This window comes from Phaseolus vulgaris, chromosome 7 (genome assembly GCF_051622355.1).
Source record: "Phaseolus vulgaris cultivar YP4 chromosome 7, ASM5162235v1, whole genome shotgun sequence".
In the NCBI taxonomy this organism is placed as follows: Eukaryota; Viridiplantae; Streptophyta; class Magnoliopsida; order Fabales; family Fabaceae; genus Phaseolus; species Phaseolus vulgaris.
The window spans coordinates 52,544,551-52,560,780 of NC_143504.1; the positions used below are offsets into that span (position 1 = coordinate 52,544,551).

The following is a 16,230-nucleotide window of genomic DNA, read 5'->3' on the forward strand; positions in this document are numbered from 1 at the left end:
ACCAAAGGAATGTAGAGCTTTGAAGAGAATGAAGGCCAAAATGAAAGTTCAAGCGATTTCAAATTATGAGTATCTGAAGGAAAAATTGAGATTTGTGCGTGTATAAAGTGAGAAACCAATCGCTTTAGGCCACATGGAACGATACGTGCAAAGATGTGACCGTTGAAAAATTATTTTAAGATGAAACAACTCATTTTAGAAACTTTCAGGGTGTTTTGCTGGACAAACTTCTTTTACCTACTTGACTTATGGTTGGAGGGTTATGTACAGTCATAACTGGGACGATGACCCCATGACCAAGCTTAAGTTACTGAATACTTTGAATGAACTTATCACCCATAGGATGAATCCTTAGATGATGTCAAACTTAAAAAATATGAAAATCAAATAGTTTAGGATTTGGATACCATGTAACTCAATCAATGTCACAGATCACCTATTAAACGATCGATATCAATATGGGTGGTTACCATCAACATTGCAGAAATATTTGTATAAGCCATAATTTTCGGGGTGACAAATCAAGGGAAGCGTATCCTCCTAACCTTCCATTAATTTGTGTATGCTAAAATCATGATATTTTGATATATGAACCGTTGGGTTATGGGTATTGGGCCGATCTTTGATCATTTAGATATGAAACTGATGTAAATGAATAATGTAAAGAAAATAACATAGGACAGAAAATTGAATTAATTAGCATTAATCAGACAGTAAATAGAGAATCATAACGACAAACATGGAATTAAAACTGACTTCATATATATTAGGTAAAATCTCACAGATAAATTAAACACATCTCAAGGTAAAAGTACACCTGTTCTTAAATATCTTAAATGTTCAGGATTTAGGTCTCCCTGTCTAGAATATGGATTTTCTTGAGAATGGATGTTGGAATCCACCTCTATTAGCACAAACTCAACCTGAAACTCACTGAGTTAAAGTCACTGTTTTGAAAAAAAAAGAAAAGAATGTGAAGATCAAACCCATTCCTTCCCAATATCCGTTGATAACACTTTATATCTACCATGTGAGCAGAAGTGTGTTCACCTAACACTTTATTATCCTTAAATTAAATCTGTGCACTTAATGTGCCAAAGAAAACATATTTGAACTTCACCGATTTGATGATAAAATTAATTATAAAACTACGTAGAATTTCATTTATGAAGGAAAGCAGAGAGTGAAACTTGAAAAGAGCACAAACGAAAAGCAAGGCCCGAATATCTGGCCTCTGGGGCCTTTGTATTTGTTTGGCTTGGGTTTAGGATGATCCATCTCCATAACTTTTCTTTGAGTAGAAGAAACAACAGGGTGTCCCAAAAATTAAGAAATAAATACCCTATTTTTCATTTTTCCTGTCAAACCACAGCTTTGAGATCTGTGATGCTATAAATATAAGAGCAGTGTTGATCCTCCCAAGTCTTTCCAACTACCAACTACTTTGCCTTTTTTTATTTCTTTTCATTTCCATTTTGTTAACTTATTGGCTTCCAAAGTATATTATGGTTAACCATACTATGAAGCTTCCCAACTTTGTTCTTCTTCTCACTTCGGCTCTTCTCTTAGCCACCACCGTCTCATCGGATCCTGACCTTCTTCAAGACCTCTGTGTCGCCGACCCTTCCTCAGGTTCTCCTCCTTTTACACTACTCTATTCCTTTTTTTCTTTCTCATTCTATTCATTATACAAGCAGAGGACTCTGCAATTTTTCATGCAAGTGTATCCAATTAAGAAGAAAGACATTTGATTTACATTTTAAAATACCCTTAAAATAGTTCAAAACATTAAACTAAACAAATTTCTCTTGTGTAGTTTTTGGATCTGAAAATTTGAGCCTTTGCCTCAATTTTACCTTACAATTCAGTTTGAAATGGAAGAAAACGAAGAGTTTCTGATAAAAGGGCTCAGTTTGTCAATAAATTTCCAATTTTTCATTTAAACATGCAATGAAAAGAATTTCTCTTCCCCCTCTCTTTGTATTTTAGTAGTTTTTGTCCTCTGAATAATCAAAGTTGATCCTTTGAACCTTTTCTTTCTTTCCTTCGTTTGGTTTTCTTTAAACCACTCTAACTTAACATCACTGTCCAAGACATAATTCTTCTACCTACTACTTTAATTTTGCTTTGTCCTGACTCCTCTGTTTGATCATTTTAACTCCAATATAGTATTCCCACTAACATCATTAACTCCTTTGATTTTTATTTTTTCTAAAAACAACCTTAACATTGTCATAATTGCAACATTTTCCAGCATAATTCACAACTGGCAAGTGCAACTGTGTAAGGTAGAGACTTCTTTTTCTAAATTCAATTTTTATGCACCTTAGCATGTTCTGGAAAGCTAAAAGTTTTGAATTTCAAGTGTCTTCTAGGGAAAAAAATGACTTGAATAGTATGAATTAAAATGTCAATACTGTATTTACTCTGATGGTAATTGGACTGTGATGGAAAACAGGTGTGAAAGTGAATGGATTCACCTGCAAAGAAGCATCTAAGGTTAATGCCTCAGATTTCTTCTCCAGCATACTAGCCAAACCAGGAGCCACCAACAACACCTTTGGGTCCTTGGTGACTGGAGCCAATGTTGAGAAAGTCCCAGGACTCAACACCCTTGGTGTGTCTCTGTCAAGGATTGACTATGCACCAGATGGCATCAACCCTCCTCACACTCACCCTCGTGCCACTGAGATTGTGTTTGTACTTGAAGGGCAACTAGATGTAGGGTTCATAACCACTGCCAATGTGCTCATATCAAAAACCATTAACAAGGGTGAAATATTTGTGTTTCCAAAAGGCTTGGTTCACTTCCAGAAGAACAATGCCAATGTCCCTGCTGCTGTCATTTCAGCCTTCAATAGCCAACTTCCAGGAACACAGTCCATCGCTACAACCTTGTTTGCTGCCACACCATCACTTCCAGACCATGTCTTGACCAAGACCTTCCAGATTGGAACCAAGGAGGTTCAGAAAATCAAGACCAGGCTTCTACCTAAAAAGTAGAAACCATTAAATTGGTTTGGCCCTCGTGTCTTGTCAAGAATAAATACACTTTATTCATTCTTTCTGAAAAAAATTGAAAACCATGATTCTATATATGATGTGAAGATAAATTGAAACCAAGTTATTCTAGAAGATTGATCGAGATAATGTAATAATTTCTCTTTCTGGATTTTGTTTTATCATCTTTTTAATCTTTTGTCACCTTACAATTCCTGGTTGAAACAACTTGATCAAGGAGAAGAATCAGAGCAAATGGGAAAGACACATTCATTTGTTTAATAATTTAAATTTGAAAGATGATTACATTTCCGGTTATTATTAATATATAACACCATCTTTGATCTAAAAGCTCAAAATACTCAAAATAATAGGTTTATGCTTCTTACGTGTAGTTTCTTCATATTCAAAATAATACTCTATCCAGAAATTTTTAGTTGAAAACTCCATGATTATAACGTAAGCATCCTTCATTGTGCCTATGCCGTTATCGCAGTAAACTGTTGTTAGAGTAAAATCCACGGCATTTGTATCCTCATATCTAAACTAATTCTTCAAGTTATGATGATTTTAGTATTTAATACATTGATTTTAAAATAATTTCTGCTTTCAATTTTTAATTTGTTTAAATATGCAATACAGTAAATGAAATTATTTTTCTAATTTCATTTTCTTCTCACTTTTTTTATTAAATTAAACAAAAAATTAACAGTGAATTTTATTAAATAAAACCATTTCCTTCTGTAAATCATCACAAGGTAATAAATAAAATCATGGAAAGAAAGGAACGGGGATCAAACTTTTCATTTGTAATAAATAAAATAATAAACTACAGTAAACTTATGTCATAATGTGTATATTATATTATATAGATTTTTTAATTAAAAAAAAGCTTTGCCTAGAGAACTCCACTTACAAACATTCCAAAGTTAACTTTAAAAAAAAAAACAACGATACATGTTTTTTAGTTAGAGAAAAATAAGTTAACTTTAAAAAAAAAATTCAAATTAGTTTACTTTTTTTATCTTCTTTCCTCTAAAAAACAGAGAGGGTAACATACTAAGCTAAATAATCCAGTTACTATAAATGATTCTTTGTCGGCATAAGCAAAAGTAAAATGAGTAGAAGCATTATCAAAAAGGCTACAGCAATCTGTCACGAAAGAGAAACAAAGACTAATTCAATTGCTCTAGTCAAAATTCACTTATAATTGTTTGCTTATAAATATAATACAGTGCGGTTGTAAACATAATTGTTCCACAAAGTTGTTATCCTCATCACCCACAATGCTGAGTGTGTGAAAGTGGGTTGTGTTCCAAACAGTTTTAAGGTAAAAAATATCACTTCAAAGATGTCTGCTGCCTGCCATCAGGGATTGCATATAGCACAATGGATTGTGAGGGGCGAATGAAGGGTACATCACACCTGAAATATCCCTTTCTCTCAAGTTGCAATACATCTCCACGCTGAAGATTTCGCATGTTGGAGTCTCCATACGCTAAAGTCTCCTTTTTGGTACATGGGTTAAGCACGTCAACGAAATCCTCCCCTTCTTCAAGCTGCAATCAAAGAATAACATGAAGTATAACTGTTAACAAAAATTTATTAATAGCAGTGATTACAAATAAAAGTGGGCCAGTGCAAATGGCATAGACAAATATCCATTTAGAAGAAAAAAAATCCTCAGGGGAGTTCGGTGGAGGTGGCAACAACGGTTATAGTAGCCGAGTACTAAGAAGTAGCAGCTATGAATGGTGGTGAGGTCATTAATGGTAGGGGATGGCTAGTGATGCTCGTTTGTAGGTCAAATGATGGTGGTGGTGACAGGAGGGGGGAGTGGGAATGACGTTTACTTTCTTATCCTATCCAGTTTTAACCTACCCCTGGTTAAAAATTATATCTGCATTTTTTTTTCTCATGTGTCATAGGACACTTTTTAGAAGTAATGCTAATAGATTCACTCTACTCGGGTGATTTGGCTCCAATAATAAGATACAAACGGTGTATAAACATAACATTAACAAAATAAAAATTACTATTATGCTGTTTGCTTACAGAAAATTTTAATTTAAAAATACCACCTTGTTTCAATTTTCAAAGACTTCAGTAGGAAATAGTGGAAACAACTTGTATTGTTTTCAGTGTTTCTAACACAAACTTAGGAAAACAAGAAACAAGGAGTAAATAAGCTGGCAATTGCGCAATTAAAAGTAAAAAAAAAACATTCTTTCAAAATCGTTTATATTTCCTAAAAATTTAGTGATAGAAACCAATGGGCTGAAACAACTGGATGAACACATACCTTTTTCTTTGTAATTAGGTAATCAAACTCCACCAATGTCAGGCTAACTAGTTCATCTATCTCAGGAAGCCAAGTGAGTTTCAATTTGGTGGTCTTCACGGATCCTTCAAGATGCAGAACACCACTCAACCCTGTTATATTTCCATCTTGGTTCTTCTCTACTTCCTTCACTATGGCATTTCCCCAATCCATCAGAGTTACCTCCTCACCTGCTGATATAGACTCTGCATCAACATGGTCAATCCAGATCCTTTTAGTATAAGTTGTTGCTTTATCTCCGGCAGCTTCATATTTCTTGTGTCGAGGTATGATGCGGACAAACGGTTTCTCAGGACCATCAGTGAGAGTCAACAACACACGTCTGTCTGCAATGACAGCAGTGTGTCTAGGACAGACAGGGTCAATAATCTTCTTATTAATGGTCCAGAGTTTGTCCCATTCCATGAGATTGAGATTTTTTGATGCCCCCTGTATAGTATCAGAGAAGAGTCATCAATGTTCATAAGCATATGACCAATATAAGAATGCACACATACAAAATCAAAACAATTGATAAACACATTCTACTCATCATTTCTAATTTGAAAGAGAATGCATACTTCTTTTTCTTTATTTAGTAAATGAAAGCAAGAACTTTTACTTACTTGCTCAACAATAAACTGTATCAGCGCTTCAATCTTCAAACCTCTACGCACAATTCCTTGAACCGTAGGAAATCGTGCATCATCCCATCCTTCAACTTGCCCATTTTGTACAAACCATAGAAGCTTTCGTTTGCTGAGGAGAGTGTAGACCATATTCAACCGGCTGAATTCATAGATAAGAACTTTTCTAAGACCCATGTCCTCTTGAATCCGGTAATACTGAGCATTGCGATCATGGTATTCACTAGATCGCAGGGCATGTGTGATTCCTTCTCTAGCATCAACATATGGACAAGCAAAATCATAAGTTGGATACACTTTATACTTGGATCCAATTCTATGATGAGACATTGGATTGCAACGATAATAAACGGGATCTCGAAGTGATTTGTTTGGGTCCTGCATATCCAACTTGCCTCGGACACAACACTGCAAGCCCCTCTCTGTTCCTGCAATCATTTCCTTCCACAATTTTAAGTTCTCCTCTACACTATGATTTCTGCATCTAGATTCTATGCCATCCATTCTCTCCTTTTGCATTTGTTCACGTGGAGTGTCATCAACATACGCTTTACCCTGGCGAATTAATTTTTCAGCCATTTCCATCAACTCAGGGAAGTAATCTGATGTATATGTAATTTCTTCATATTTAACACCCAATGTACTAATATCTATCAACAGGTTGTCCACAAATTCATTGCTTTCTTTAGCAGGATTGGTATCATCAAAACGCACAATAACCTGGCCCTGGTATCTCTCAGCAAAATATTTGTTTAACAGAGCTGCTTTGGAGTGTCCAATATGAAGATAGCCACTTGGTTCGGGTGCAAATCGCAAGCGAACTTTTCCAACTTCAGCCTCTGGAAGATCTATTTCTGCTGATGGTTTGCTTAATCCTTTGTGGTTTTCAGATACATCAACATTCACTTTCTTCACTCTATCAGTGATTACTGACTGGTCTTTTGACTTGTTTGCTGCTGGCTCTCCCAATCCTCTTTTGCCAACATATGCTGACGTGACTTCGTTCAAGGCAGTACCATGTTCTGTCACTATTGAATTGAACCATCGTACAAGATTTGTATATTTCTTTGACTTCCTTAGACTTTCCCATCTCTTTCCAGAACCTGCAAAACAATAGCACACATAGAATCTATCTGAATAGTCATACCCTATTGGCTGTCAAGCTAACATAATAAAAATAGAGAAATGGAAAAGATGTTTTTTGGCTATACACTACCACAGCATTATGTAAAATTATTGGCCACAACATAGTTCCTATGTTCAAAAGACACAGCCACACACTAAACTAAACCTAGTAGATCCTGCATTGATATAGTTTGTTGGCATGGATACAATACAACATAGCCATAAACTTAAAGTGCAATCTTAAACACCATGATTTTCTCTTTCATAGTCCTGTTGTATAAAAAATAGACGTCATAAAAAATCTTTACCTGCAAGACCTGCCCAGATTGCTATGTCTGCAATTGACAATGAATAACCAACCAAAAACGTACGCTTCTCCAAGTACTCGTCTATATATTTGCATGCATTCTCAAAAGCAGGGCCTGATGAGAGGATAGGAGCATACTCCAGCCATTCATCAATCTGAAAAAGCAGAAGGGAAACGAAGAAAAAAGATGATAGTGAGTTCCCAACTAGAAGCAAAAAGAGTATTGAAAAAACAATTCAAGAGATTTATCTAAAGCAACACTATATATTTGTCATGAAAAATACTCATCCTTCCATTTTCACTAAAACATCTTTAAGAACTCTGCATTCTTATATTATGTTACACAAAGAAAATCACCTGGCTAGATTCAAATGCCTTTTGCCCATAGAAATTGGGAAGACTGGCAACCCGCCCAATATAACGTAGAAGAGAAAAAGTTCCTTGCAATTTTCGCCTGCAAAGTAAATGCAGTCGTCAACTAATAATAGATAGTAGACAAGGGTGCACTGCTAGTAGGAGAATAGGGGTTAACATCTAGGTATCACATAAACCCTTGTTTTTTCTCTCTTCAATTTAGAGATACTATTTAGCACAATAGACAAAGGAACCAAATTGAACATTGCCAAAATCCATTCAAAAGGGTAACCACACGGACATGACAGTCGCGTAAATACTAAACCTAAAACCCACATCACACTACATCATAAACGTACTAAATGTTTACCGTGGCTCCAAAATTGTCGACCCTACACAAAAGAGGACTTAAGAATTCAATTTGAAAAAAAATTGGCAGTCATCTAGGATTGAAAACGAACTTCAATGCACATAAAAAATACGACGTTTCTGATTCTTTATATTGAAGCATTTAACCAGTGCTGCTAGTTGTTACTCTGAGAAATAAACATAGTGGGTGTGAAAAGTTGAAGACTTTGGAGAAATGAACTTTGGGGAAGCGAAAAGTTGAAGAATTTGCAGAAATAAACAAATAGAGAGGAGATCGGAAATGTACCCATCGGAGAAGAGAAATGCAGGGGCTGAGTCAGGAGAGAGAGAGGTATCAATCGAGAGAGATATTCCGGCGAGATTGGCTGCTGCGATTACCGGTAACGGCGGAGAAGATGCGGCGAAAGCAAAGGTTTTGATGTCCATGCTATGCTAGATTAACACTAAATAATACACACTACACAGAACTGTGTTGCTTGCTCCTTGGTAGGTTCGTCTAGGTTAAGGTGTTGAAGCAAAATTGGTTTTTATCTTCACTCTTCACTTCTCCACATTCCAATTTTGACTTTTTCTTTTCTTTCCTCCAACTGTGAGTCTTTGAACCCGAGCCCGTTACTCCTGATTTTCAAAGGCTTGGCCCATTGAAATTTTTTCATATTGGGTTACTTTAAACCTATTTAGGACACTTACACGGATACGACATGAACACGAATATACATATAATATCTAAAATGTAGGATATAGAAACACGAATTTATATATTATATAATTATGAATTATATAAATTGATAATAAAGATTTATGTGCATAAGTATGTTCTAGATTATATTTTTGAGGAGAAAAATGTTCTTCATGACTGATTCAAAATGATTTGTTTCTTATTTTTATAATCATAATAAAAATTTATACAATAAGTTTGAATTTTTAAAAAATTAATGTATTTTTTATTTTTAAAATTGTGTTAGAACCGCACTAGAATTATCAGAAATCTAACAAATACTTTTTAAATTGAACACTTCACGAATACGTGTCCTACAGATGTCATATGAGTCGGTGTCTGATATAAGTATCTGACACCGATACCTCATTTAAAAGAAGTGTCTTATAGCTTTAAACTAAACATTTCTATTTCAGCCCATAGTTTTGGCAATGTTAAAATATTACAAACTTTACTGTTCTAAAAATATTTATAAAAAATTGGGGGAAATTTGAATTCTAAGGAAATGAAAGATATTTAAACAAATAAAAGTCTTACCCTATGTTTAGATCACAAGACAAAAATACTTTTATTATAAGACCCCTCAACAACTTCTTTCCTTTTTCATAAAACATAAAACCAGGCAATCTATTAATTGCAAGTTAAATCAACTTTATTTATGTCCAAAATATTTCAACTTTTTTTTGTCATTTATAACTATTAACAAAGATAATTCCTCCTCTCCAAATTTGTAATTTTACTTTTATTAATATATCTCATTTTTTTTTTTTTAAATGTAATATTTTTCTTAAATCAATGAAGTACTTACATTAAAAAAACTACTTGTTATAGAATTAGAAAAATTATTTATTTATTTTATTGTTACATGAACATATTTTTTATAAATTTAATAATAATTTTTAATGAGAATTAATAATTTAAGACAGCTTAAACAGCTTGATGCAGAAAAGAAGTTACGTCAAAAAACGATGGGTAAGAAGTAGAGATAAAAAGCAGCAGAGGTTTTAACGTCTCATTTTGCAACAAATGCTTGGTGACGATTGCTGTTTGGTGAAGGATAAAGAAAAGCTGGAGTGAGAATAGATGAAGGAATGAGAATAAGATTAATAATACATTATCTACAACGTACGTTACAAGAAGCAGTTAAAGAAACGTGAAACAAATAAAGAGTTACATTGGATGCAATTAATTTCTAGCTCCGTCCTCTTTATGATGTACAAAACAGATTGTGTTGCATCATCTTATTCTGTTTCCAAAACTTCAAGCTTTCAAATTATGGGCTGCAGCAAGTTCAGCAGAGAGGATAAAAGCTGATTTCCCTGCTTCCCTTAGATAGCGAACATCTCCATTCATCAGCTTCAACAGCTTTCTGCTGATCAGTAGGCTCATACCCTCCTCTGATTCTAGTCCATTATTTCCAAACATCTGGTTCAGTAATGCTTCTGGCACCCCACTTCCACCATGTGTTATGCTACATAAATACCAAAAATAAACACTAATTAGTTCTTTATGTTGCAATGCAAACTAAGCTAAGCTGTTGTATATCATGTTATAATGGAAGTTTTTATGTTAATCATGCATTCTGTCTATGTCAGATGTTTTCTCCTGGCATTTAAATCACACAAATACACAGTGCATGTACATTAAGAGAAATAGCATATCCAGATAAATCAAAAATGTCTATGGAACAGTTACCTGAGCTCTAACTTAACAAGATGGACGGATTTCCCTAACTGTTCTTTGGTTAGAGAGCCTGCTACAGCAACCTGACCTCCATTTGGTGTGAAATTGATGGAAATAAGTAAGAAGTCAGCCAAGACCTGCTGAAGCCTAAGACTGTCACCGTATAAAGTTTCCATTACGATTTGCTCTCCAACGTCATTCACTATTCGGATACTCTTTCCGTTACTTTTTGTCATGACTTGGCTAAGGGAGGCAATCATTACTTCATGCAGAGTAAATTCAGCCATCTCAAGATCCAAGTAACTGTTAAACATAAGGGAGAGAAGGTTTATAAATCTGTTAATGAAACATGGCAAGACAAATAAATGAGGGAAACTCTCTATTTTAAGTCATGTTTGTGCATTCACACACAAATTAATCTAGCACTACATATTGACTTGAATCACAGCGTGAATGAAAAGAAAGCATCTATCTTTGATTGATGTCTTCTTTCAAAATTGCTTATAATTAAATATTCTATATAGGTAACACCCTAAAAAAGCATGACAAAACTGCACAACAAGAACTATGAGATTGACAAAACATGATAACAACAAAAACCCAATATCTTTGCACGAATGAGGTTAACTTTCTAGTCTTGAGTTTCAATGAGGTTTCAAATTGGAACTTCTCTGCCTTAATAGGAGCTCCAACTGATCAACTCTTCACACCACATAAATTTGTTAATAAGGGGAAAAAATAACAATACCCGCATATCATACCCGTCTAAGATGCTGTCAAGATCTGAGTCATCAAGAATTTTGCTAAGCTGCAGCTGGCATTGAGCACTAGTATGCAGAAATTGTTTCTGTTCTGTTCCCATTTCAGTACCCTCCAACATTTTCCGGGAAAATATAATTCCACATAAAGGATTCCTGATCTGCCTTTTCATGTAAGTTAATGCATTCAATCTCTTCAAGGCAGTCTGCTCAGATAGGCGCTGAATATGTAGTGCTTGCTGGAGTTCCGGGCTAGCTAGCTGTAAGAAGCAGAAGACCCCAGTAACTAGGCCCTCTACGTCCAACTTCTTACTCACAGAGAGTAGGCACTCTACATACTTGCCATTCCTAGCCAAGAAACCAAAAGCAACTTTCTCTGTTTCTGAGCCAGTCATGGCTTTATTAAGAACAATGCCCAAATTAACAAAAGCTTCTTGATTCTTTAGACGACAACAAGCCATCTGAGTGCCAAAAACCTCTCCCAAAAGCATTTTATCCATCACCTCCTCCCGCTTCCATCCAGTTAACTTTGACATAGCTGGATTCCACTCACAGCACCAACCAAATTCATCTGTGCCAAATATAGGGGGGATTAATGGATTGGGGTTCTGTACAATTGCCTTGTAATCACCTTCAATACGGGTGAATTTGTCCATGACATTCTTCTGAGCAGTTATATCATGGGCCACAAAGCAAACACCAACAACATTCTCTCGAAGATCCCTGCTTGCACAAGCGTTTACTACTAAACTAATAGGACCAGAATCTATCTTGGACCCGAATGTTTTGATCTCAAATTGAACATTCTTCTCTTCGTCACCTGATTAACACAACAAAGCAACAATTTGAAAATATGCAAAGCAGGTTAAAAGAATCTAATCCCATTGTATCAGAGAAATTGCACCAATTCCTCCCACCGAGCCCCCAAAATAAAAATGAACACACAAATCCTAGGGTGTTCCGTTTCTTCTCAAGAAACTGTCAACAAAGCCTACTTTTCTTCTGAGAATTCTTCCTCAATGCAATATTCAAGGGAGGCTTTAGGAACATACTAGACAAAAGACACACACTAACACGTCTTTTAAGCTTTTGCTTATGGATGACAGGGCTTGAAAAATAAAGAAAATAAGAGTATAGACAAGGATAAGATGGAGAAAGAACATACCTAGCAGTGCCAAGTCAAGCATCTTCTTGACTCTATCAGTTGAAGAATCCTCAACAAGTGTGAGTAAATGCTTTCCAATAGCTTCACCAACTGGAAGACCTGTCAACTCGGCAACTTTTATGTTCCACCCGTTGACCAGCCCATCGACATCAACTGCCAAAATAGGCACTGTTGCTGTTTCAATCAACCTAACCATCTCGCTTGTAACTGCTTCCAGTTCCTGCATCCCTTCGATCTTCAAATCACTTAGTTTTGTGTTGATTACGTTTGTCTGTAAATCTGTACTCTCAGTATCTTTGAATGCATTTCTCAGTATTAACTGCAAGGAATGAATAGCATCCATTTCATAGTCCTTCCACGGCAAGCTCCTTGCCTTCACGACTTGAAGGAAAGCCTTGAATGACGATCTCGGATGCATCCTCCTACCATCATCTTTTTCTCCAACTTCATGCTTTGCACCACCCCATCGGATTTCTGCAGCAGTGTGTGACCGAAACCAAAATACTACATCTTTCGAAGTTATTCTGACAGCTGCCATTCCACACACAACATCACCCATAGAAAGAGCCGACGGATAGCCTGCATCAGACAAGCTATCCGTACTCAAGCCTGTGGAATCCATATGGTACTCGGACAACCACAAAGCAATCTCTCTGATCTGGGATTCACTTGGTGTCACTCCTAATCTCCATACCTTGTTCTTATATAAGAGGGCTGCTCCATCACATTTCACTAGATCCATTATGTTAGGGCTCTGTGATACAATTCCAAGGGGTGCATCTCGCATCAGCATATCACACAAGAGTGTCTGTGTGCGCAGGATATTCTTCTCAATAATCTGGTATTCTAACTCTATTTCTTTGTTCACATGGATGGCAAATACTTGAGCCAGAAATTCACAAGCATACCTAAGAGGAAAGGGAACAAACCTGGGAGTAGTGTTATGGCAAACTACCAAACCCCAAAGTCTCTTCCTCTTTTGTGGTTGAACAGCATCAGTATCCCCATCTTCTTCGTTGTCATTGACTACAACTGCCATGACCAGGGAAGCAATTGAATCCATGTTTGCCATGTATTGAGCATGACAACTATGAGGAGCCCTCAAGGTTGAACCACACAAAGTCAAATCAAATGGGAGTTTTTCATCTTGAAGAACCTTCACGTGTTTTGCGTAACAATCAACTATCATACGGACCTTGTTCTTCATAAATAAAAAGCGTGAAGCTTGGGGAATATCAGTGGCTGGATAATGCAAACCCAAATATGGCTCAAGGCCTGGCTTTGTTATCTCAGCAATCACCTCCCCGTGGTCATCCTCATGGAATTTATAAGCCATCACCCTGTCATAGCCTGTGAGTTCAAAAACTTCTTGAACCATTGTATCACATAATCTGTCCATGCTCCCACTAGGCAAAGATTGCAACCGGGTAATTGCTTTGGCAGCAAGCTTGTAGGACTGCAAGGCACCAGCTGCAGTCATGGGAACTTCATAAGGCTTGACTGGCTCAAAGTCAATGATCAAACTGCCAGTAACACGATGAATAATCGCATAAAAGGGCTTCCCAGAGGTCTTGCAATGAACAAGGATCGGATTAAGAAGTGAAACCTCCCCAAATCCTAGAGCCTTTTGCAATGCAGAAGCACTAGGCGCTGTGAATAGAGTTTTTATGTCACTGCCAATGCCAAGGGCAGGGTGGTCACCAACACTGGGGACAGCATGACTAACCATGGTCAGCATTTCAGGAGCGTTCTCACTGTATGCAATGACCTTACATGTTTTCTCATCTAAAGCCAACAAGCATCCAAAAGGCTGAATCATCTTTCCTCTCTGTATGTGATGGAGGTAAGCTGTCGTAACTTTATCAGACCTTGGTTGATTGACTCCATCAGCTGTACCAGAGACTCGAACCGAACTGGAGTAGTCAAAGGAACTACCAGACTCCTCAAAAGTTGCATGGAGCTTTGCATCTACAGTTGTCTGAGCAAGAACCCTAGCACTATGTCTTGATCTCCCTGAATTGCTGGACGATTGGCTGGGCCTTGAGGAAGACATTTTCACTCCAAACTGCACTTCAAATGTAAATATAAGAAGGGTAAGTTAATTAGAATCGTATGACAACCTCTGAAAACAAGTTAAATCCAATATCATTTATACCAATGCCAATCTCTCTGCTCCTGCTCACGTAACAATTCAACTGGAGAAGAACAAATTTTCAACACCTTTTAAATATGACAAAATATCCAGAGGCTAACGTGCTACTGCTAACTTATTCTATTACCCAATCACAGAACACCAACAATCCCCACATCTCAATAGATACACATCATTATTGCCCATCTCTTCTCTAGAGCCTATGTAAATTCTGAAACCCAATCATCCAACTCTACATGCTTACTGCTAGAATAAAACCGGACCCTATTATTCTTAATTTTGAAGAAAATTGATCATACTGTACATTAATACAGAGAACAAGTAAGAGCCGACAAAACAATTCCAGTAAAACAATAACATATTAGACTGAAAAAACAGACACACATGACAAACGTTAAAAAGAGCAAAGTGAATAGGATAACATATATGGGGGGAAGAAAAGACAGGATAGCGCAGAGAAGGAGGAAGAGGGAGAAAGGTAAAAGTAAAATCAGGAGAATAGAGAGTAGAGAAAAAAGGTAAGCGTGGAAGGAACGAACCTTGAAAGGGAAAGAGTGAGAAGAAGAAAAGGAAGGAAGCAATGAGGATAACAGAAGCTAAGGGTTAAAATAAAGAAAAGAGGAGTGGGCAACAACACCCATGTCTCCCCTCCCTCTCCATGGAACCAAACTCCCTCTTCGAACTCACCACAACTGTGACCAGGGACCGCCATGCCATAAAGATATCATTTTTATAGTACCCACTTCCGCAACCATGTGAATGTGAATGTGGGAGTTACTGGGGGAACGAACTCAGACTAAAATAAAACATTAAACAAAATCATCATTATTCGTCAAACAGTTAAATGCTTCCGATATTTATGAGTGGCCAAAAAACAAAGATGAACATTTATTATTTTAGAATAACACTATCATTTTCCCCCTTCATCTGGCGAGTGCGTATAATATTAAAATGGTTTTAGAAAGGCTATGAACAGTAAGTTGGAGCTGCCAACAAAGATTCCTCGTTTAACTAAAAAATGTAAAATTTAGAGTAATTAATTCTGATAAGAGAACAGATTTGAGTAAAGTAATAGATATGGTTTTACAGGGGACAAAAGTTGAGATTGAGTGTGAGAAATGGCGCATTTATTTATGATAAAAAAAGTAAGAAAAAATGAGCAAGTGGGCTTGGCGTTGTTGTTGGTTCACTAAAACAAACAATAAGGACAGTTGTTGATCATGGATGGGAGGTATTACTACGCTTGTTGCCCCCTTCTTTCACTTCATCACTTCCTTTCAACACTCACCTTCCATTTCGGATTTCATCGCGCCTCCCAATTAGACCCATCTTACAACAACTTTAATGTGTCGGATGTTAAATCTAACTTGTTTTCATTTTCTAGATCCTATAGCTTACCCTAATCATATTAAATTAGGAAATGAAAAGGAGTGCGTAGAGTGGAAGAAAGATTGGTTTTTTATTTTATTAATATTTGTGGGGTAATTGGGTCTGATTGGATAGCCGTCCCATGCCTTGGCTTTGGAGATGAGAAGAGAATAATAATAGTAGGAAGAAGAAAGTGAGTTATGGGTGTCACGTGCATTCCTCAAACCTGTGTCATGTTGCAGCTCAAAAACTGGAAGATGGTGT

At 36.5% G+C, this 16,230-nt stretch overlaps 3 protein-coding genes across 7 annotated transcripts; 1 reads left to right on the forward strand and 2 right to left on the reverse strand.

Moving 5' to 3' along the window:
• The first annotated feature begins 1,193 nt into the window (after positions 1 to 1,193).
• On the forward strand, positions 1,194 to 3,180 carry LOC137830131 (germin-like protein subfamily 2 member 4). Its single transcript, XM_068637290.1, has 2 exons — positions 1,194 to 1,632; positions 2,459 to 3,180. The coding sequence occupies exons 1-2, from the start codon at positions 1,506 to 1,508 to the stop codon at positions 3,001 to 3,003; spliced, it is 672 nt and encodes a 223-aa protein (XP_068493391.1). The 5' UTR covers positions 1,194 to 1,505; the 3' UTR covers positions 3,004 to 3,180.
• Positions 3,181 to 4,153: 973 nt separating this feature from the next.
• On the reverse strand, positions 4,154 to 8,765 carry LOC137830133 (Glutamyl/glutaminyl-tRNA synthetase, class Ic). The gene is made up of 6 exons (XM_068637291.1): positions 8,409 to 8,765; positions 7,757 to 7,853; positions 7,401 to 7,554; positions 5,947 to 7,070; positions 5,303 to 5,770; positions 4,154 to 4,559 (listed from the first exon to the last, which is right to left on the reverse strand). The coding sequence occupies exons 1-6, from the start codon at positions 8,546 to 8,548 to the stop codon at positions 4,341 to 4,343; spliced, it is 2,202 nt and encodes a 733-aa protein (XP_068493392.1). The 5' UTR covers positions 8,549 to 8,765; the 3' UTR covers positions 4,154 to 4,340.
• A 1,155-nt stretch (positions 8,766 to 9,920) lies between these two features.
• LOC137830134 (phytochrome A-2) lies at positions 9,921 to 15,928 on the reverse strand. Of its 5 annotated transcripts, none has more exons than XM_068637295.2 (6): positions 15,138 to 15,417; positions 14,602 to 14,641; positions 12,447 to 14,511; positions 11,285 to 12,101; positions 10,536 to 10,826; positions 9,921 to 10,311 (listed from the first exon to the last, which is right to left on the reverse strand). In XM_068637295.2, the coding sequence occupies exons 3-6, from the start codon at positions 14,497 to 14,499 to the stop codon at positions 10,101 to 10,103; spliced, it is 3,372 nt and encodes a 1,123-aa protein (XP_068493396.1). In that variant the 5' UTR covers positions 14,500 to 14,511; positions 14,602 to 14,641; positions 15,138 to 15,417; the 3' UTR covers positions 9,921 to 10,100. The 5 variants fall into 5 exon arrangements, with proteins under 5 accessions (XP_068493396.1, XP_068493398.1, XP_090160644.1 ...); XM_068637297.2 differs by having other exon boundaries at positions 12,447 to 14,516; positions 15,138 to 15,415; XM_090304518.1 differs by lacking the exons at positions 14,602 to 14,641; positions 15,138 to 15,417 and adding an exon at positions 15,837 to 15,928 and having other exon boundaries at positions 12,447 to 14,516.
• Positions 15,929 to 16,230: the final 302 nt, after the last annotated feature.

What these genes read in the sequence shown, in the direction of transcription:
- LOC137830131 (XM_068637290.1), top strand. Translation starts at nt 1,506, where the DNA reads ATGGTTAACCATACTATGAAGCTTCCCAACTTTGTTCTTCTTCTCACT. An exon ending in TGTCGCCGACCCTTCCTCAG is followed by an intron (nt 1,633 to 2,458) that starts GTTCTCCTCCTT and finishes GATGGAAAACAG; the next exon opens with GTGTGAAAGTGAATGGATTC.
- LOC137830133 (XM_068637291.1), bottom strand. Translation starts at nt 8,548, where the DNA reads ATGGACATCAAAACCTTTGCTTTCGCCGCATCTTCTCCGCCGTTACCG. An exon ending in AATCTGGGCAGGTCTTGCAG is followed by an intron (nt 7,071 to 7,400) that starts GTAAAGATTTTT and finishes ATTGTTTTGCAG; the next exon opens with GTTCTGGAAAGAGATGGGAA. An exon ending in ACCTAATTACAAAGAAAAAG is followed by an intron (nt 4,560 to 5,302) that starts GTATGTGTTCAT and finishes CTTTGATTGCAG; the next exon opens with CTTGAAGAAGGGGAGGATTT.
- LOC137830134 (XM_090304518.1), bottom strand. An exon ending in CTTGACAGCATCTTAGACGG is followed by an intron (nt 10,827 to 11,284) that starts GTATGATATGCG and finishes TATGTTTAACAG; the next exon opens with TTACTTGGATCTTGAGATGG. An exon ending in CTTGTTAAGTTAGAGCTCAG is followed by an intron (nt 10,312 to 10,535) that starts GTAACTGTTCCA and finishes GTATTTATGTAG; the next exon opens with CATAACACATGGTGGAAGTG.